The sequence below is a fragment of the Takifugu flavidus genome, chromosome 13, assembly GCF_003711565.1.
Source record: "Takifugu flavidus isolate HTHZ2018 chromosome 13, ASM371156v2, whole genome shotgun sequence".
Classification (NCBI taxonomy): Eukaryota; Metazoa; Chordata; class Actinopteri; order Tetraodontiformes; family Tetraodontidae; genus Takifugu; species Takifugu flavidus.
In genome coordinates this window covers 247,904-269,715 of record NC_079532.1, presented here as the reverse complement: position 1 = coordinate 269,715, position 21,812 = coordinate 247,904, and the positions used below count along the sequence as shown (strand labels likewise).

At 44.9% G+C, this 21,812-nt stretch overlaps 1 protein-coding gene across 4 annotated transcripts in view; it reads right to left on the bottom strand.

The window, feature by feature from the left end:
* Positions 1 to 3,517, bottom strand: part of LOC130535774 (voltage-dependent calcium channel subunit alpha-2/delta-4-like) — a 41,939-nt gene extending 38,422 nt beyond the window's left edge. For 2 of the 4 annotated variants that reach the window (XR_008953198.1, XR_008953199.1), the window contains exon 1: positions 2,968 to 3,517. Coding sequence is in view for 2 of the 4 variants with exons in the window: in XM_057051048.1 (XP_056907028.1) it covers positions 2,968 to 3,089 (122 nt within the window). In the remaining 2 variants the exon portion in view is untranslated. The remainder of the gene's footprint in view (positions 1 to 2,967) is intronic. The other 2 variants (XM_057051048.1, XM_057051049.1) reach the window with 1 other exon arrangement.
* Between the last annotated feature and the right edge of the window lie 18,295 nt (positions 3,518 to 21,812).

Below are 21,812 nucleotides of genomic sequence, written 5' to 3'. Positions count from 1 at the left end.
GGGCATGTCCCTCCGGTAGGAGACCCCCGGGAAGACCCAGGACATGTTGGAGAGACTATGTCTCTCAACTGGTCTGGGAATGCCTGGGGATCCCTCTGGATGAGCAGGAAGAAGTAGCTGGGGAGAGGGAAGTCTGGGCTTCTCTTCTTAGGCTGCTGCCCCCGCGATCTGACCCTGGATAAGCGGTAGAGGATGGATGGATGGATGGATATATAATATAAAACAGTTTCTCCAATAAAAGAGACCATGAGTTGCAAATATGCTAAAGACAGCAGAAGCAGTTCTCAGTTAGGGGTGTGAGAGTGTGTGTGGGATTGGAAGAGTCTAGAACAAGGTCAGTAGGGTGCCTTAGGACTTGGCTGCTGAACCAGGTTAGCTGCCCTTGTTGGTCCTGCTTTGGCCCTAAGCCCAACCTGAAAGCCTGCTTGACCTCTCCGTTGACCTACTTCTCCAGTTCAGAGCCAGCGAGGAAAGTCCTCTTCTCCTTGTTGTGGATCTCCTCCATCTCTTTTGTGATCCTGGGTTTGTTATCAGGGAAAATAGTAATTGTCTTAGAAGGGATGATGTGGTCTATACAGGAGATGAGACACTGATGTTGCTGGAGGGGGTCAATGGATTCTAAGCATCTTTGAAGGCAACTCTTCTCAGCTCTTCTGACAGTCCTTGTGGAGCCAGGAGGAGGTTGCAATGATTGGATCTGTTCACATCCGTTACGGAGCATTAGCAATAGAGCGCCATCATTCCAATAAAACAGCTACCGCATCCAAAAGTACCTCTATGAGCTGCAGCATTGAGCAAATACCACCAGAGTCCCTGTCTACAGGTGACAGTCTTGTGTTTCTATAGAAATGTGATTTCCTAATACGAAATTAAAAAAATATATACGACACTTGTGATAAAAACTACAATGCTCTACAACAACACATGTCACTTTTGGTCACTGTCACCATGGTTACAACAGAGATAGGCTGTTAAATCCGACAGTGATGGGGGAGATGTAGATAATCTGTTCCTCATCTGGGTCACAGCTGCAGGTGTGTATTCAGCACAAAACACACACACACAGTTTTGAGTAATTTGCTGCCTTAATTGTAACTTTACTATTAGTAAAGTAAAACACAACATTAGCCTGTGCTTCTCTCCTTCGCATCATGTTAGCTGGTGTTAGCCATCTTACCATGCAATAATTTTCTCAGTACCCAGTTTCTATTATTTCCTTCACTCTTGCCAGATGCAAAGGGCAGCTAGTTCATCTCAAGACAGCGGCTCATTCTGGTGGACCCAATAGGCCCATCCATTTCCAACAAGTCTCATCAGAAGACTCTGATGGATTTTGTTCATGGGGGGTTGATTTCTATGTGATCCTTCATTTCTAGGTGGCCTGACAACTTCAGGTGATCAATAGGGTCATGGGTGTGGGTCCTGTATTGGCTCCTCTTCTGAGATATCAAGTCTCGAGTCAAATGTAGTGAGAGGTTCAGGATCATTCATAATTATTTCTACAGCAAGTTGTAACAGAAGATGCACTACAAGATGCTCTAAATTAAAACATAAGAAACCTGGTTAGATTGGCACGGGAAATGATGGATAAATGTGTAGCTGCATGACAACACACACACACACACACCACCCACCCACCCACCCACCCACCACACACACACCACACACACACACACAACACACACACACACACACCACACACACACACACACACACACACACACACACACACACACATCCTGATAGGTTATGCTTTAGCTACAGGCCCTGAGGGATTACTGACCTCCACTTCCTCTCCTAGAAAGAAAATTTTAGTGGTTTTGAAACAGTGACTTTTTCATACCATATTATGCCTTGAAACTGGTAACTGGCCCATGCCCACCTGTCTCTGACAGTGTTTGAGATGTTTAAGAGAAATCAACTACATGTGACAACAGCTGAGGGGTCACTGGCTTGGCTAAAACTGTCACCATTATCCAACCGACAGTGACAACTCAGTAACATAAACATAACCAAGTCTTCAATTGACAGCTGATGGTGAAGTGGGCGGGGCCAGTAGGAGAATCTTCTTCAGTTCCTAGGGTTTATATTTTACATCCAGTTCTGGGTCTAGGGGAGCAGCAGTTTGGGATGGCATATGCTATAGCTACAGGTTGGGTAAACTAGGGGTCTAACAGTTGGGAAGCAAAGAGATTGTCGACCGTGTCACTGGGGGCTCATCAGAATGGCTTAATTTGTATTTATTTGGGACAGCACTGTAAGAATTTTGTGGTGAAAATGAGCAAAAGTAAATCAATCTTAAGGATCTGAATATCCAATTGAGGTTGTCATTGTTTTATTGTCCACCCCGGGCCAGTTCACCCATCAGGTAAACTTATATTTATAGCTTCTTATGTTTGTGGCTTGTGTTTTAAGTCAATACACTCACAAAAATCAGCAAAATAAAATGTGTGTCAACAGGACAAAGCTAAAATCTGAGGTTAGAGATGACGAGCTTATGTGCATCTTAGCATGTTTCCATAAGTAGGATGCAGAACATTCAGAAAAGCATAGCTAAAATGCTAATGCTAGTTACTCATCAGAGATAACTGCCATGAGGGAGATAAAGGGGTGAAATATCATAATTTCAGCAAGAACAGAGGACAATTTATGTTTGCTTTAAGTGGTAGCTTGCATTAGTGCTAAGCTACAATGTGGTTAGCAATAACACTATTGTGTGCTATGTGACTTAGGTTACCTCATTTATGGCTTGTTTTGATTGTTTGGAGGCAACATCTCTATTTACAAAGCTGAGGATTAATATAGGAAGTGAAAATTAATGCTGGTCTCTGAAAAGTGCTAGTTCAGCTTTAGGGCTTTATGTAGCATGCCATTGTGGACTTCTTTGTGATGGGAGGGATGAAATGTGCCATTAGCTTGTCAGGTTATGAAATGGTTCAACAGGTGGAGCACACAAGTTCTACTTACGTCTCTGGTGGGATCTTTATCTGAGCCTCCACTGTAATCCACAGGTACAAAAATCCCAGAATTCCCAGGAGCTTCCTCAATAGCCTCAATGTGCCCTCCATCCTTGATTTGGCTCCAAACATGAAGTTTAGACTGTAGGATCCAAGGGGTAATTTCAGAAATTCTAATGGGCTCCAAATGTTTGAAAGGGTGGTCTCATGTCTCTTGGAATTAATTTCCTCATGTTGACCCACAGGATGCTGGTGGCAGAGGTGGTGTCCAGAACCTAAGAACAGGCTGTTAGAGACAAATGATTCTCCCCGGTTGCCTCCATCATCTTTCTGATGTATCTTCTCTCAGGACAATAGCAAAAACCCTTTTGATCTCTGAACCAACGGGAACAAGTTGTCCTCACTCCTGTTCCAGTTTCTCCCAGTCATTTACAGTTCTTCAAGCGCTGATAAGTGGGCTAATTCCTCCACTTTGTGTTTATTCTGGAAGACTCAAATCCAGCCACCCGTCTCTACTCTCACCCAATTTACAACATAATCCACTTGAATTAAAACCTCTTCCTTGTGGAAAGGCGAGAGAGACAAGGGATGGGGGAGGGATTGGGGCAGGAGATTGGACAAGAGCTCTGTTTTATTTAAGAGGATTAGAGTCAACATCCAATCAGGGCAGCCATGAACACGTCTCACATCTCGGCCCACAGCGTGGACCAGATTGAGCAGGACTTTAATCTAATTGACACTAATTTGATTCGAAGCTGTCGGGCGAGATTTTATCACTGGTCTTCATCATCAGCTCAGTCAGGTAAAGTCTGATTAAGGCCGCTAAAGATTTTCACATGCACACAGAAAAAAAGAAGAAATTAATGTCACTATGTGTGTTCTGTAACTAAACTTACAAACTGATCTTTCAAAACATAGTCAGCTGCCATCTGTCAAGTACCTTTACACTTTTATAACTCGCACAGCACAACACAAGAACCATAACAGCACAAAACAAGAACCATAATGAGCTCTTTGTGGATCATTTTACTTTAACTTTAACTTTTTTTTTTTTTTTTTTTACAAATTCAAGCAGTCATAATCACACTTTTGTGTTTTTGATCAAATATTTATAATTTCTTCCTTTTTGCCGGTTTTGTTCCTCTTTTGCCGTGTGACCCAATTCTACACCTAATGGTGCACCATCTCCCTCTAGTGGTTAGATAAGTGGAATAGTAAAAAAAGAAAAAAAAAGACGTGTGTGTTTGTGTGTGTGTGTGTGTGTGTGTGTGTGTGTGTGAGTGTGTGAGTGAGAGTGTGTGAGTGAGAGAGAGTGAGAGAGAGTGTGTGTGAGACTTCCTGGAGTCCAACTTGTTTTATCAATTGTTCTGTGTTTCATGTCATTTGTTACTGCAGCTGAACGAGAACAGATTCTGGATTCTTCATCAGCGAACAGGTGTGGTGTGAATTTCACTGAAGCTGCTTCAGAAGGATTTACAATGACATGTGTCTGTGTGTGTGTGTCCATGTGCATGTGTGTGTGTGTGTGTGTGTGTGTGTTTGATGAAATCAAATTGCTGTTTTCTATACAGAAACACTATTAATATGCTTCTATATAATTGCTGAATTAGCTCTGGCCTGGGTCAGGTCTGGTCTGCCCCAGTCTAGATCTGCTTTGGTCCAGACTGCTCTGCTCAGTTCTAAACTGGTCTACACTGGTCTGCTCTGTCCAGGACTCATCTGGTCTTGCCTAGACTGGTCTGACTGGTATGCACTTGTTGGGACTGGTCTGCCCAGGTCTAGACCAATCTGTTCTGGTTGGGACTCGTCAGCTCTTGCCTAGATGAGTTCACTCAGTTTAGACTGGTCTGATCGGGTCTAGACTGGTCTTCTCTGGGCTGGTCTTATTAGTTCTAAACTAGTATACACTGGTCTGCTCTGTCCAGGACTCATTTGGTCTTGCCTAGACTATTCTGACTGGTATGCACTTGTTGGGACTGGTCAGCCCAGGTCTAGACCAATCTACTCTGGTTGGGACTCGTCAGCTCTTGCCTAAACGAGTTCACTCAGGTTTAGACTGGTCCGCTTCGGTCTGTCTGATCATCGATTGGTCTACTATGGTCAAGACTGGTCTGCCCAGGTCTAAACTGGTCTGCTCTGGTCCAGACTGGTCTGCTCCAGTCTTATCTGCTGCGATTTAGACTGGTCTGATCTGGTCTAGGCTGATCTACTCTGGTTTAGACTGGTCTGATCGTGTCTAGACTGGTTTGCCTGGGTCAGACTGGTCCGCTCTGGTCTGATCTGCTCCGATTTAGACTGGTCTGCTCTGATTTAGACTGGTCTAATTGGGTCTATACTGGTCTGCTCTGATCTGATCTGCTCTGTTTTAGACTGGTCTGATCGGATCTAGCCCGGTCTGCTCTGGTGTGATCTGCTCTGGTCATCATTTCAACCAGAGCATTTTACAATTTAGTGAAAAGATTTTTTTGTTTTGTTTTATTGTGTTGAAATAGAGCTTCCCGACAAAGTCAAAATGAAAGTTATGATGCAAGTTATGTCATTCTTTTATACATTTGAAATTTAAAACCTCTGCCAACTCTAACACAAGAGGAAGGCTAGACTGGTCTGCTTCGCTCTGGTCTGATTGGGTTTAGACTAGAAGCAACTCAACAGTGCTGTAAAAATCTTTGCTGATATTGTTTTTCTCCTTAAATGTTCTAATTCTTCACAGGGATGTGTCAGAGTCTGACAACTGTGCTGGATTACAGGATGTTCTGAACCGCTTACATTTGACTTAGGTTGCAATCAGTGCTGCCAAATGATGGTTTGATCATCATGAATCAAAATTCTGAGAAAGAAAATTCCTATAACATGACTGGGGCGTTTAAAGTTTAGACGATAATGGTAGATGCTAACAGTTGCCCTAAAAGACAAAAATCCAGGTAAAGTACAAGCAGAGGATCCAGCCTTCAGAAGGTCTAACCTTGAGGCGGTCTGACAGTGAATCATTAACTCTGACCTTCTGAATCTATTTGTGTGTGGCTTCTTTTAAAAGAGGAAAAGACTACTGAAGACTTGAGCTGTGGTCAAAGAAGATGTAACCCAGCCTTATTTAAGGGAAAGCCATAGCGCCGCAGCATCAGTTGTCAAAAATCTTTTTTTCGGACATTTTTATCCAAGACTCAGCATCTGAAGTGAAAAACCATCTGTGTGGCTGTCTTTGTGGGGTGTTGTTTTCTCAGAGCACCACGTCATTCTAAGATTATTAGCTCTTTACTGAGGTGGTTTTATGTGCAGCACAAGTGGCAGCATCGCAGGTCGCCACGCGGACAATTTTATGAGTGACCACACAGGTAGGCGCGAGCCGAGTGGTGAGCTTCCACCTTTACTGCAAACTTGTTTAGAATGTTTAAAGCCTTTAAAAAACACTGAAAGAAAAAAGTGTGTGAACGGTCAAATAGACCAAGTAAGGAGGTGATGGAGTCGCTGTGCAGACTTTAAAAGTTGTGAATGTTCTGATGATCATGGCAGATCGACCTTTACTCCAAACAATGATGCAAGCAGTTATCAAACACCAATGAGTCTTGGCATGGATACTCTCGGCTCTGGATTCCATCTTCATTTCCTGACAAATGGCGGAAATATGCTCACAGCAGTTGTGACTGGCAGCTATTTCACCACCTTGAACTTTGCTTAATAAAATTGTTGTCACCTTTTGATAGTGTTGGCTTCTCCTGACGTGGTCCTCTTTCTGTCAGATCCATCATGTTTGCAGAGTGAGGCAGCTCTTTGAGCTCTGAGGCAGCAACCAAGTGACAGCACCAGCTGGTGGTGCTCAGTCTGAGCACAATGGGCAGAACAGCAACTGTCGGCCTGATGCCAACACATAAATAATAACCTGAGTGTGAACTGATGTTCGATCCATGCTTTAGATTCAACAGATGTCACAGTGAATTTTTCCCATTTTGAACTTTTGAGGAACATGATACAACAGGAAGAACAAATCAGCCACAGAGATGGTGCCAAAGGCTAATCAACTGGCAGGCCCCGTAGATCAAATGTTCTTTGGACATTGAGTGCAGTCAGTTGGTTTGGAGCATTGATGGTTTTCTAAGGTCAGACACACATCCCCTCTGGTTCCTTAAGCTTTGATCTCTGTTGTGTTGATTGAAGCGTTCAATTTAACCAACCTGATGAGGCAGTGTGTGTTCAACCCATCAGGAACCTTTGTGTGAAGCAGACATCTGACCCTGGATGACCTGGATGCAGGATCTGGTCTGGAACACCATGTTCCATCATATCTATATGACAATCTTATTTACATACAACACTCACATTGGCAGGTTTTTTAATGTTATAATCTCTTATGTTTAGCTTTACATTTATAACTCAACTAGCACGTTGTCATTGAACTTTGACCCTGAGGGATGGATCACAGATGATATTCATGTTATGTAACAGTCATCTCAAGTGTCGTGCTGATGTACCGCGGCAATGAGGGGGGAATGAGCTCAGTTATTACTGATTGAACAGGAATTGTTATATAGTCAATGATATCACTTTTGATTTGTTCTGCTACATTTATGCCAGAAAAGACTTTGGTGACTGGCTGCCATTCATTTTCAATGGTGCGCGACTTGAGTGAAGGGATGAATCTGAGAAGAGCTCAACTTCATGCTTTAATTTCAAAAATCAATGTAAAAACTATTATTAGTGAAATATTTTTTGTTATAATTAATTGTGTATTTTTTGATTATTTTTTAATGATTAAAAGTAAAAATGTGCCGCAGCTCACAAGAACATGACTATGGTTTAAATTCCAATCGGTTTTCAGCGCATCACTTGTTACTGGTGAACTGGTCATCAGAGGGTGGAGCAGCTGCATAGGAGGCACACCACAAGGGAGGAGGTGCTCCTCCAACACCCTGTCCAGAAGCCCCATGATGACAGAGGGGCCCACTATCAACCATAGCAGGAACCTTGGCTCCAATAGGAGCTGTCGGTTTGCTGGAACGTGCCAGGCAACAGCTGCAACCCCCCCAAACCAGTAAAACAGGCCCTCAATGTGACCATTGTGCTACACTCACACACACACACACACACACACACACACACACACACCACACACACACACACACACACACACACACACACACACACATATTTTGGGTCCTGAGCCAATCGTCATTATCAGTCATAGGAGTTCATTTGGATTGGGACCTTTGATACAAACACCTTTCCTGCTGTGATTAACTCCCATGTGCTTTCAGACAAAGTCGTGCTCTTCTATCTGTGTTAGTCCTCAAAGCCTGCCTGGCTGCTCTGATCCACCCTCAAATGTCAATGAAGGGTGATTATTTCATTCATTTATCACCACCTCCCTGCATAAAAGAATGACAGACACTTGATCTGATATACCAAGGAAAGTAGATATAAAAGCAGAAGTAGTTCTGAGCAGAAAACGCTCTGATATTTGGCCTGAACGTCTCATCTCGTTTTTCTCCTGCTTTTCCGAATCCTTGTCAGCAGCTTCAGGAGGGATGCCCAGACAGCCCTCTCCCCGGCCAATTCCATCAGTTCTTCCGGGGGGGACCCCTAGTCGCTCCCAAGCCAGGCGAGAGATGTAATCCCTCCACCTAGTCCTGGACCAGCCACGAGATGTCCGGAACACCTCTAAAGGGAGGCATCCGGAAGGCATCCTGGCCAGATGCCTGAGCCAGTGGGTTCCTCTCGATGTGAAGAAGCAACGGTTTTACTCCAAGCTCCTCCCGGATGTCCGAGCTTCTCACCCTATCTCTGAGGTTGAGCCCAGCCACCATGCGGAGAAAACTCATTTCGGCCACTTGTATCTGCGATCTCATTCTTTTGGTCATCACCCAACGTTGATGGCCATAGGTGAGGATTGGGACATAGATCGACCTTCTGGCTCAGCTCCTTCTTCACCATGACAGATCGGTTAAGCACCCGCATCACTGCTGATGCCGCTCCGATCCGCCTGTCGATCTCCCGTTCCATCCTACCCTCACTTGTGAACAATATCCCGAGATACTTGAACTCCTCCACCTGAGGCAGGACCTCCTCCCCAACCTGGAGAAGGCACTCTACCTTTTTCTGAGCGAGGACCATCGACTCTGACTTGCAGGTGCTTATCCGCATCCCTGCTGCTTCACACTCGGTCGCGAACCACCCCAGCAAGTGTTGGAGGTCCTTGCTCGATGGTGCCAGAAGAACTACATCATCCGCAAAAATCAGCGACAAGATCTTCAGCCTACTTAACACGACACCCTCCACTCCCCGGCTGCGTCTAGAAATTCTGTCCATAAAAGTTATGAACAGAACTGGTGACAAAGGACAGCCTGGGTGGAGTCCAACCCTCACTGGGAACGAGTCCAATTTACAACTGGCTATCCGAACCAAGCTCCTGCTCCTCCCGTACAGGGACTGGACGGCCCTTATCAAGGGACCATCCGCCCTATACTCTCGGAGCACCCCCACAGGATGCTCCTGGGGACCCGGTCATAAGCCTTTTCCAAGTCCACAAAGCACATGTAGACGGGTTGGGCAAACTTCCAACTCCCCTCAAGCACCCCAGCAATGGTAAAGAGCTGATCTGTGGTTCCATGGCCGGGGCAAAACCCGCATTGTTCCTCCTCGATCAGAGGTTTGACTATCCATCTAATCCTCTTGTACAGCACCCTGCATAGACCTTACCAGGGAGGCTGAGGAATGTGATCCCCTATAGTTGGAACACACCCTCTGGTCCCTACTCTTAAAAATAGGGACCACCACCCGGTCTGCCAGTCCAGGGGCACTGCTCCCAATGTCCACGCAATGTTGCAGAGGCGTGTCAACCAGGACAGCCCTATAATATCCAGAGCCTTAAGATACCCTGGGCGGATCTCATCCGCTCCCGATCGAGCCCCAGCCCCAGGCCTGGCTCCAGGGTGGGGTCCCGGTAACCCTCGAATGTTGGGTCTTATGAACCATTCTTTGTCTGACCCTTAACCTAGGACCAATCTCCTTTGGGAGACCCTACCAGGGGCAAACTGCCCCGGACAGCATAGCTCCCAGGCTCATTAGGGTACGTAAACTCCTCCACCACGATAAGTTGATGGTTTACGGAGGAGTGTCCTGAACGTATCACCCCAGTTTACATAGAAATAGATGGAAAAGGCACAGCAGGGTGCAGACAGTCCTGTACTCGGTGTTCACAGCGTTGAACAGTTCAGACAAGGGTTGTTTTTTCTTCTAAACCTGCTAGATATCATGTAGCTGAGCGTCTGTCCTGATGCACTGAGCCACAGAAGAACTCTTTAACTAAAAGCAGTAAAAAGATGACTCTTAAGATGTGTTATGAAATATTTACAATCTCTGTTGTCCTGAGGTTCTCCAGCAGGTTGTACCATAAACATGGGCTGTCATTGAGGATGACCAAAAGGCCAGAGGAGTTCAGGATCAGTGAGAGTTGATACGGTGAAATCAGGTCTGATAAAATCTGTCTGTTAAATTTTTGATGAGTGGAATAAATTTCAATTCTGAGCCAAAGGTGATGCGCAGATTTTTTAGTCTCTGACGGCTACAAATCGTGTAGTAGAATAAAAGTTTCTCTCTTTTGCCTTCAGGACCGATAACTAAAACCAATGTTTAAGCCAGATTGAGTTAAAGAATTTTTTTGCCATCCAGGACTTTATGTTAAAATACAATTAACAGGGTATAAATGGGTCTTGGGTCATCAGGCCATGCACACGCCTGATGACGTGTCCAAGACAGCGCATGTAAAGTGTAAACAAAGTTGGATCTGAAATTAAACTGTGGGGCATCCCGCACTTGATATTACAGGTCTTTGAGCAACGTGTATCCACTCTTTCGGATAAGAAATTAGGATCTGTAACATAAGAGAAGAACCAGTTAAAAGCAGGACCAGAGATGAGTTTGGAGAAATGGGAAATTCTTGCCTGTTTGGATGAGTTATTGTAGAGTTTTTGCAAGCTGCAGTAATGTTAGGAGGACTTGTTAGTGATCAGATAAATTAAGACCAGGCCCCGGTAACTCTGATGGACACACATGATGAGAACTCTGGCTGGGATTACAGATAAACTCTTAAGTGTGAGAATCTCACTTTAATCAGACCTCTGACAGAAGGTGCACTGCCAAACAAAGAGCCAATCTCCGGTTTAACCCAAAACTAAATGAAAACAAAACAAATGAAGAGGCTGTTCCCATGCTCCCATCATCTACACCCGTCCATAAGAAAATAACAGACTTATTAGTGCAGATCATCAACCTTATATATCAAACAATGGGTTGGGTCCAGATGGGGAGGATTATGGTGTCTTAGGCTCATTACCATCACATCCTCTCCTTAAGCTTCCAATTCCCTCCATCAGCTGCGTTGTAATTCCTGCCCACAGATCACTTTCACGTATGAAACTCACTGTTTGTAATTACTTTATTGATGCATTGGCTTCATAAATAACCTTCACCTAATCCACTCTGTGCTTCTTCAAATTTCCTCATAGATGGATGGTGCAAGGACTTTTGTCTACACATCAACGGAAGTGGAAGCAAATGTCCTTGCACCATACATCTATGAGGAAATATGGAAGTTCCTGTCGGATGTCGGTCCAACTTATCAGGGCCTGTAACCCAAGAGTGCAGAGGAGTTTGATACCCCCCAGTTTTTCTGATATAGTAGAGAGCTGGTGCCCCACATCTGTAGGTGGTGTTGAGAGAACATGCAGTGGTACCTCCCTCCAAACTGGTAGAACATATCTGTGTATTATTTTATGTAGTTCTGTGACAATTAACCATGAGCACTCAGTTGAGCCTACCCAAACTTAAAAACCCTTCCCCAGGATGGATGAGTGGAGCACTGGAGCAACCTGCAAGAGGCGATGGAGCTGGTTTATAATTACGGCTTATTTAGGTTAAATACAAGATTAAGCTATACAAAAAAGCATTATTTTCATCCCTGGTATTTTATTCATGTGCTATTAAATAAATGCTTTCAAATATCAAACCTAATGAACCCAACCAGAATCAAACTGTAAGGGTTTGGAAAAGGTCCAACTGGAGGAGCTGTTGGAATGCCCCATTCAGATGACAGATATACATTCTTAAATTTACATCATGTCAATTTTTTTGCCATCAAAGATTATTTCAGTTTTGTGGCGCTCAGACAGAAATCGAGAGTCAATTTAAATCAGGCCACAGATCAGAGGAAGTCTGAGTTCTGGAGAGATGATGGTAGAACCTGTCACAATTACTGTCCTTCATGTATAGGCCACATGCTTGTGGAAAAACAGCGACTGTGCAGCCATGTCACATTTCAAAGTGGAGAGGTCCAAGGCAGCTGTGGGCTGGGCTGCACACGCAACATAAGGACGGTTGAACGAGTATGTTAGATAAAATGCAGATGTTCCAACAAAAGACCACTGTTGTTCTCTTCTCGAATAGAGCTTTGGATTCAAACAAAGCTTTGATAAAATTGAGAAAAGGACACATTCCTCTGTTGGTACAGTCAAAAACCCAGCTCAATACTTCTGCTATCAGAAGCTGTGGAATGTCCCCCTTAGTCATTCGCAGTCATTAAGACAGGACCAAACCAAAACCACGATTACTGCCGAGAGGAAGTGGACTCTTGTTCGTACACCACTGACTATCATGCTAAGCTAAGTACTTCATGTTCCTGAGACAAGATTCCACATACGTACATTCCACTACCAAAACAGATTCCTGACAGCCATTAGGGAAGGAAGCCTCCAGTCAAATGATGAAACATGGTCTGCACCCTGTTAATATGGACCACTTGGCACCTCTAATGTAGGGGAGTCCACTTAGGTCCATCAGCTGCAACATTGCAACAATTTCTGTTTTCACCAGTGAGATACACCTCACCACTGTCAATGGACTAGTCCAGCAACTCCCTATGATAGATAATTCGAGCAAGATCTACATGAAGGAGGAAAAACTGTCCCTCAGGTCTTTCAGAGGGGAGAAGATCTTACTTTCAGTATCAAGGAAGGAGAAGCTTTCACAAAACAACTCAACTCTGTTCATCAAGGGCAACATGTGACCTTTTTAGGACTGTGGAGCAGTTCTGGAGGAGGATCAGGCCTCCTAAAAGCCACAGACATCAGTACTGACTGTAGACTGAGTTTGGGAAGAGGCCCAGTTGTCGCAACAAACTAAAAAACCATGGTGCTGCAGCAGAAACAACAATCAGGGATGTTATGTCAGTTCTGTAGAGAAAAATTCAGAGAACTTTCCACCGCATCAGGTTAGTGGCTGGAGGAATCTTGTTTGGCGTTTGGAGGAAGGACTGTGTCATTGCCAGATCAGTTTCCCATTGACTTTGGTTTTGTCTGTCCTCACTGACCCCTGACCAGCTGACAAAATGTACAGATGTCACTTTGAGACACCGTAAGGAGGAGGTGGTGGAGGAGGGGGAGGAGACATCTGCAGGCTGGTACCCTTTAGCTTCATTAGTGAAGTATAAACAGTGGTGAGAGGACAGGTCAGGGTTCACATGTGAGGAGCCAAACACCCAAACCCACCAAAACCACCAAAGCTGAAGGACACACACACACGCACGCACGCACGCACGCACGCACGCACGCACGCACGCACGCACACTCACACTCACACACACTGAGACACACATACACATACTGAGAGACACAGACACACGCAAAGTGCTAACAGAATTCCCGACTGAGGTCCACTTCCTGTTAAGCTGGAAGTACTGGAAGGGGACATCAAGAGGCTGTTTAGTGTCTTCAATCTTTATGGGATGCTTCTGCTGGTGTCCACTGCCCATTTGCTTTAGTCTAACTAATATACCTGCATGTTTCTGTTCCCCTCCTAGTCTGGGAAGGTAGTAGAAGGTGACTGGCCTGCTGTCCATGTCTGCCTCACTGTGAGTGTGTGTGCAGGCGTCTCGTCTGAGTTCGTTCCTTGGCCCAGTATACAGGCAACATTGAAAGTTGGATAACTGACGGGAATATATCCTTGTCCTCTAGGTCAGTGGTCCCCAACCACCAATTGGTGGATCAATTGGTACTGGGCCGCTCAAGAAATAATTAAATATTTCCGTTTTATGCATTAGCTGAGTCTGAATGATCTTTTATTCATTTTGGGAAATGGCCGAATTCTTTTGATTATATTTTAAGTGCCAAAATTGAACCCACAAGCGAGCAAAATGAGTAAGAAACAGATGTCTTTAAAAATAAAATTGTGTCAAAGAAAAGCCCCAATCAAGAGACGGAAGAAGAGCCCTCTTCCAAGAAAAAGAAAGCTTTTAACAGACAATATCATGAGTTATACTGAAAATATAGATTTAACCCGGTAGGTGATTCCCGCATTCCAAGCCCACTCTGCGTAATTTGTGGCGACCAGTTTGCTAATGAGGCAATGAAGCTTTCAAAACTTCGCCACTTGGAGACCCAGCACCCTAGTTTAAAAGACAAGCCCCTGGAGTATTTTGAAAGGAAAAAAAACAGGAACAAGATGGGCAGATGAAGGGCCACCACATCAGTAAATGTGAATGCACTGAGACCATTGTACCTGGTGGTCCAGTATTCTGGGTTAAAGTCATGGCAGAATACTCTGAAATCGCCACCACAGCACTGGAAACCCGGTTGCCATTTCCGACATTCTATCTGTGTGAAGCGGGATTTTCTGCGGTGACAGCAACTAAAACAAAACAATGGAGTAGACTGGGCATAAGCAACACACTTCGGGTGTCATTGTCTCCCATCACTCCCAGATAGGACCGTCTCATTGAAGAGAAACAAGTGCAGGGCTCCCATTGATTTGTCGTTATGGTGAGTTAAAATTTTCATAAAAATAAAATGTTCTTTATATCCATCTTTGTAGCGTATCTGTAGCTTATTTTGAAGGGATGTTTAAACGTTATCGTAGTGAGTAGGATAGAGTAGCACTTGTGAGTCTTTGTGGGCACACTTATCCGGCAGTTCAACTCCCCCGGGCCGCAGTGATAAAAAGGTTGGGGAACACTGCTCTAGATGGTGAAATGTGTCTTTTTGGCATTTTTCTTTTTGGCCCCCTTTCCAATTAAACTATTAGGTCCCATAATAAACAAGTGGAGTCAGGCAGCAGAGCAGCATCTCTATCAACAGGGTTAGGGTTAGGGTTTCCCCTATGACCTGTTGATTTCAAGTGGCAGACAGGAGCTGTCTTGGATATTTTTGTTTCGGGATCAGATTAGACAGCCCACGTGCACATGCTCTTCAACCCGCATGTGGGCTGTCTAATTTAACTCCAATTAAGGGTATAGATAATCGATTTTTCATCGCATTATCTGGGTGTCTTAGTCATGTATAGACAGCACAAACATCAGTCAGACTAAAATATTTACATGCACTTCAGCAGTCCAGGTAGGGTTGGATTGAAGCAATAATAAAGCGTAGTGAGTGGTGGTTGTTTGTCAGTCAGGGTCTGGGTTTCTGTGAAGACGCTGGAGACTGTAACAGATGATGTATTAATAATGTTCAACTGAAATACATAAATTGCTGTAACAGTGTGACTGTGGCATAACAGTCTGATTGCACTGAATCCATTGCAGTCGGCAACATTGTGGACATCAGCAATGTTGGGTTGATGTCCAGCGGAGATCGGGTAGATGCAGAGGTCAAAGTTCACAGGGGACAGAGAGGCAGTGGTGCGCCAAAGTAGAGCAGGTATGCTCTGAGTCTGGGTCACAGTTGTGAATGGCAACAGGGGAGGCTCTGTAACTATGCCCATGGGAATAAAGTCAAGGGTTGATCATGAGTGGGAAGTGAGGAGTGCTTGCGAGTGTGACTAAGTGTGTGTGAGTTGTGTGGCCACGTCTGTGTGTGTTTGTTGGCACTGAGGGGTCAGCTCGACAGGTGTGACAGTGCTGTAGACTGACCACACCTGCCCTGCCTGTCAATCAACAAGTGTGTGTTTTGAATGAGACATGACACAAAAAACAAAATATAAAGACATTTAAATAGTGTCCTTATATTTATATAAAGACATATTTAAATAGCTCCTTCATGAACATCACCTTATTGTGGTGGAGGAGTTTGCGTACCCTAATGAAACTAGGAGCTATACTGTCTGGGGCAGTTTGCCCCTGGCAGGGTCTCCCAAAGCAGATTGGTCCAAGGTGAAGGGTCAGACAAAGAATGGTTCATAAGAACCATCATGGAACAGCGAAAACAGCAGCCGTACCCGGCCCGGAGGGTTACCGGGGCCCCACCCTGGAGCCAGGCCTGGGGCTGGGACTTAAATTGAGAGCACCTGGTGGCCAGGCCTCCATCCATGGGGCCCGGCCAGGCCCAGCCCGAAATGACTACGTGGACACTCCCGTCTCCAGTGGACCCACCACCCGCAGGAGGAGCATGAAGAGTCCGGTGCAGTGTGGATTGGGCGGTGGACCAAGGTGGGGGCCTTGGATGTTGGCTCTGGATGTTGTAGGGCTGTCCTGGTTGACACACCTCTGCAACATTGTGTGGACATCGGGGGCAGTGCCCCTGGACTGGCAGACCGGGGTGGTACTCCCTATTTTTAAGAGTGGGGACCAGAGGGTGTGTTCCAACTATAGGGGGATCACACTCCTCAGCCTCCCTGGGAAAGTCTATGCCAAAGTGCTGAAAAAGAGGATTAGACCGATAGTCGAATCTCTGATCGAGGAGGAACAATGTGGGTTTCGCCCCGGTGGTGGAACCACGGATCAGCTCTTTACCCTTGCTGGGGTGCTTGAGGGGAGTTGGGAGTTTGCCCCCTCCTGAAGCTGCTGCCCCCGCGCTCCAGATAAGTGGGAGAAAACGAGATGAGACGAGACATTTAAGTAGTTTGTTTAATGTCCTGTCAAATGTCCTGTTTTTAACTGTTTTAATCTAAAAATTAAAGAGCGAAAAATAACATCCTTTTTTTAACATTGGATTTTTAAAAATAAGATTCTATAAAATTAATAATGTTTAATGGAAGAATCGCTTGGATTATCATTGACTGATTTGATCTGATGAGATCCACTCATTTAGCTACTCATTTACGAATAATCCCATGTATTGTTAGAATACTAACATCAGATGAAAGGTCAAGTAATTTATGGTGCAGTAACAAAGTCTGAATATGTTTGGCTTTATAATAAACTGTTTTTCCGTAGTCTCCATCAATTAGAATCATTCCAACATCTGTTAAATCTACATAAAACTGTTTCAGTTTTAAACATTAATAATTAGGAATGTTTTATTGTTAATTATAGAAAAGGAAAGGTCTCAAACTCCCAGCATGCCCTGAAGTTGGTCAGATGGAGACCGGGCACTGCAAGTGTGTGTGTGTGTGTGCATTTCCTGTGTCGGTGGCAGGTGCAGATCAGACAGGTTGTAGTCCCAACAGCTGTAATCAATCCAAAGAAACACATGAAAACACACACGCATGCGCGTGCACGCATATGCACCTCCATCAGTAACCCAGTATGTGTTCATAAACTTTAATTTTAAGTTCTTATTTGATTTCTGGTTAAAAAGCAATGAAGTTGTTAGGTTCATGAGCACAGTGGAGAATGTACATGTGAAATACAGTATATTAAAAGAATCAAGTATCTATATACGTATCAGTATGTGGTTAGAATGTTAAATTAAAATATTACAATAATAGAGTCTATTTCTTGTACATGAAACTAATCAATTTACATCTTTAATGTAGTCATCTTAATGTGCTTAAAATGAGCACTTTCATGTAAGAACACCCACTAACCCAACTGAGCATGTGCAGGAAGGACAAAGTTTTGTGTAGTGGAGAAATCTCACATCAAGAGGGCTGTGATAAGAACTAAAAATGAAAGTTTATGAACACAACTGTGTCACTGAGGGAGATGGGAGTGTGCACACGTGTGCGTCTGCATGTATGTGTGTGTGTGTGTGTGTGTGTGTGTGTGTGTGTGTGTGTGAGTGGGCATCTGTGTGCGCACGGCGTGTATGTTTTGAGGGCTGAGACAGACCCCAGGGGACTCTCCAGTTGCACGCCTGCAGACTGGCTGGCACCCTCAAAGCAGCTTCTTCATCCTCGAGGCAGCTGTTGTGACTGTGACAACATGATTGGCCAATAAGAGAGTGTGTTAGCAGAGAAATGGTGTGATTGTTTCTGCAGTCTGAAACAGGAGAAACCCTTCACTATACAATCCTCTGAGCTGCGTGGACATACTTTAGTAGTTGTATACCAAGAGGTTTCTTTTAACTTTTCTTTTAATGGGTAGAACTAGGAGATGCTCTGCCATCAGCAACCGGAGCAGCATTCTGAAAGGAAGATTTAGGTTAAAACGGATGCTGGCTTGAAGATGCTGGTTTGTCCCAATATCAGGTGAATTTCATGACTTACTGTAATAAAGACACCAGAAAATCTGCTAGCAGGAAGTCACACAAAGCTCACAGAAAGTGGGCACACCAGTTGTGGCGTGGACATGTCTAAACATATACTGCAAGAATAAGCACTTCATCTCATCCTGGTCGTCATTCTTCCCTCAGAGGTTTAGTCTTTAAAACTAACATATTTGTCATTATATGAGAGGATGCAACCACCATCAAACCTCCAAACAACCATGGGCTAAAGAAGTTAAAAGAGACGTGGAGGTCAGCACATGGGTTTTAAAGTCTATTCTGGATTTGATGGGCAGCCACTACAGCACCAGTGATCTTTTCTGTCAGAACACTAGCTGAGCCCTTTTAACTGAGCAGGTCAAAGATCACTTCAAGATTCCGCATAGCTGAGCTGTTCCTACAGCTCTTCCTGGTCTTTCCTCTCCTTTACCACCCCTGCTCTCTCTCCTCTGCTCTATCTATCCTCTCCTCTCCTTCCCTCCCCCCATCCCAACACCACATATTGTTAGTGCTGCTATATGGTCCCACTTGAAAAAGGTTGATTCATATTTACAGTGATAACATAAATACCTGATGCCCTGCTTTATTCAAGTTTATGATTTCCAATTGTAAATTACAAAGATAACTGCAATGTCATGGCCCCCAACAGAACGTCATTTATCTGCATTAAGATGGATCATGTCAGAGCCTCTGGCGGTTCCAGGGTCAGACACAGCAGTTGAGTCAACATCAGATGGACTGTCATTTTTCAGGCAGCCTGGCTGGCTGCTGCTGGACCAGAACCAGAACCTGCTCCGATATGATGGGACTTGTTTTGTAGCGCTACTTTCTGATCTGCCTGCATCTCTTCCGCTGTCACAAATGGACCTGCGTCTATGTCGTGGTCAACATGTCATATCACGATAGTCCAATCTGTCGTATTAGAAATAAACGGAAATCCATATATAGCTAACCCATTACACAGTTGACATTTGGACTTAAACAGCAATTATATCAGACATTAAATGTCATTTTTCATTAACTTACAGCTCCAGAGGCAGAGCACATGGTGGATTTTATTCATGAATCTATACTGAAGCATTGTGATCAAGAATGAACCAACATTTCATATAGAGGCAACACTTTTCACCCAGCAGGTTTCCTTGTCAGTGAATCCTGTCAGGTCAGACGTTTGTTTGAGTTGTTAAGCTTAAATTCCCAGTTGACACTCAAGAGTTGGGCTCCATACAGGCAGATGAAGGAAGTGGTCAGAGGGGTCATGACCTTACAGCTCTCAGATTCATGGCCAGTCAAAGGGTCATGAATGATAAGATGAATGTTCAGTTTCTGAGTGTGTCATGTGACCCGAGTTACCGAAACGAAGGACTGACTGCTGGAACATCATTCTCCCAGTCCGTTTAGTACTGATTTGTTGGGTAATCAGATTAAAAATGGACACTACTTTACTGCTATTATGGGCAAGCTACAGAAAACTACGACAGCAATGCTGAAATAGCCTCAATGATTCTGCCCTATTAATTTCTTTATCATGTTTTCTTTATTGTATCTATGGGTAATACAAGTGTTTATGCATATTCAATAATGATTCTCAATTGTAAGGTTGTCACCATATGTTTATTGGACAAGTGGATGATTTTTTTTTAAGTCTCCTGGTGTACAACTACCGGTCCACCTGAATATCCTCCCACCACATTGCTGCAGCTAGCGTTCTGACAGGTATTGACAAAAGAGATCACATACATCCTGTACTGGCGTCTCTTCATTGGCTGCCCATTAAAACTAGAATCATTTTTAAAACTCTTCTTCTGACTTACAAGGTCCTCAGAGGCTTAGCCTAGCGTCACTACCTAGAGGAGCTAGTGACACCTTATCATCCTAATAGACCACTCCGCTCTCAGAATGATGGTTTACTTGTGGTCCCCAGAGTCTCTAGGAGTAGAATGGGGGCCGAGGATTTAGCTACCAGGCCCCCCTGCTGTGGAACCAGCTCCTTGTCCAGGTAAGGGAGGCTGATTCTATCTCTACTTTTAAGATTTCTGTGTAGATTCTCAATCATCCAGGTCATTGTATCCAAGGTAGTTTTCTATGTCAACTGGACTGGGTTTCTTCTCTTGAAGACGTTTCGCCTTCTATCCAGAAGGCTTCTTCAGTTCTGAAATTGCTGGGGAGAGAGCTTGAAAATATGGACCATCTGCATGCTATTGATCTGGGTGGTCACCTGAGAGTCGTTAGCAGGGTCGTTGGTTGGGTCGTTCACCTAGTTTCTGTTGAGGTGTCTCCCCTTTGTCTGCTGGATCACATGGTGGTGAGTCACTGGGTCTCCTGGAATGGTGTAAATGTTTGTTTTACTGTTGGAAGGAGTGGAGGACTGCATTGTATGTGGGTGATAGGAAGTGCCTCAGGCCACCACCTCTGTTTAAGGATGGTTTTTCCAATTTGACATGGATAGCTTCCTTGACACCCCTTTCAAACCAGCGGTCTTCTCTGGCCAGTATCTGTACTTGGCTGTCCTCGAAGGAGTGCCCACTCTCCTTTAAGTGTAAGTGGACTGCTGAATCCTGACCCGAAGAGGTGGCGCGTCTGTGTTGTGCAGTTCCTGTGAAGGATGTCAGGGCCTGGGATGTCAAATTGGGCACAGAGAGAGGCAACATGGAACCCCTTTCCCGTGGGTTCACCACCTGCAGGAGGGGCCAAGGGGGTCAGGTGCATTGTGAGTTGGGTGGGCAAGGGTGGCAATCCTCGTTGCAGAATGAGAGGGTAGCCTCCCTTCGCCTTCGGGTGGGGGGACAGATCCTGAATGTTGTTTGTGCCTATGGCCCAAACAGCAGTTCAGTGTATCCACCCTTTTTGGAGTCCTTAGAGGGAGTGCTGGAGAGTGCTCCTTCTGGGGGTTCCCTCATCCTCCTGGGTGACTTCAATGCTCACGTTTGCAGCGACAGTGAGACCTGGAGAGGTGTGATTGGGAAGAATGCCCCCCCGATCTGAACCCGAATGGTGTTCTGTTGTTGGACTTCTGTGCTCATCTCAGATTGTCTATAATGAACACCTTGTTCAGGCATAAAGGCATCCACATGTGCACTTGGCACAAGGATGCGTTAGGCCGCAGGTCAATGATCGACTTTGCGGCTGCATGTTCTGGACACTCGGGTGAAGAGAGGGGCAGAGCTGTCAACTGATCACCACCTGGTGGTGAGTTGGCTCTGATGGTGAGGAAGGATGCCGGACAGACCCGGCAGACCCAAACGTATTGTGAGGGTCTGCTGGGAAGGAGCTTCAACTCACATCTCTGGGAGAGCTTTTGACCATGTCCCGGGGGAGGCGTAGGACATTGAGTGGACCATGTTCTGCGCCGCCATTGTTGAGGCAGCTGACTGGTGCTGTGGCTGCAAGGTGGTCGGTGCCTGTTGTGGCCGCAATGCTCGAAACCGCTGGTAGACACCAGAGGTGAGGGATGCCATCAGGCTGAAGAAGGAGTCGTATCGGGCCTTACTGGCCTGTGGGACTCCTG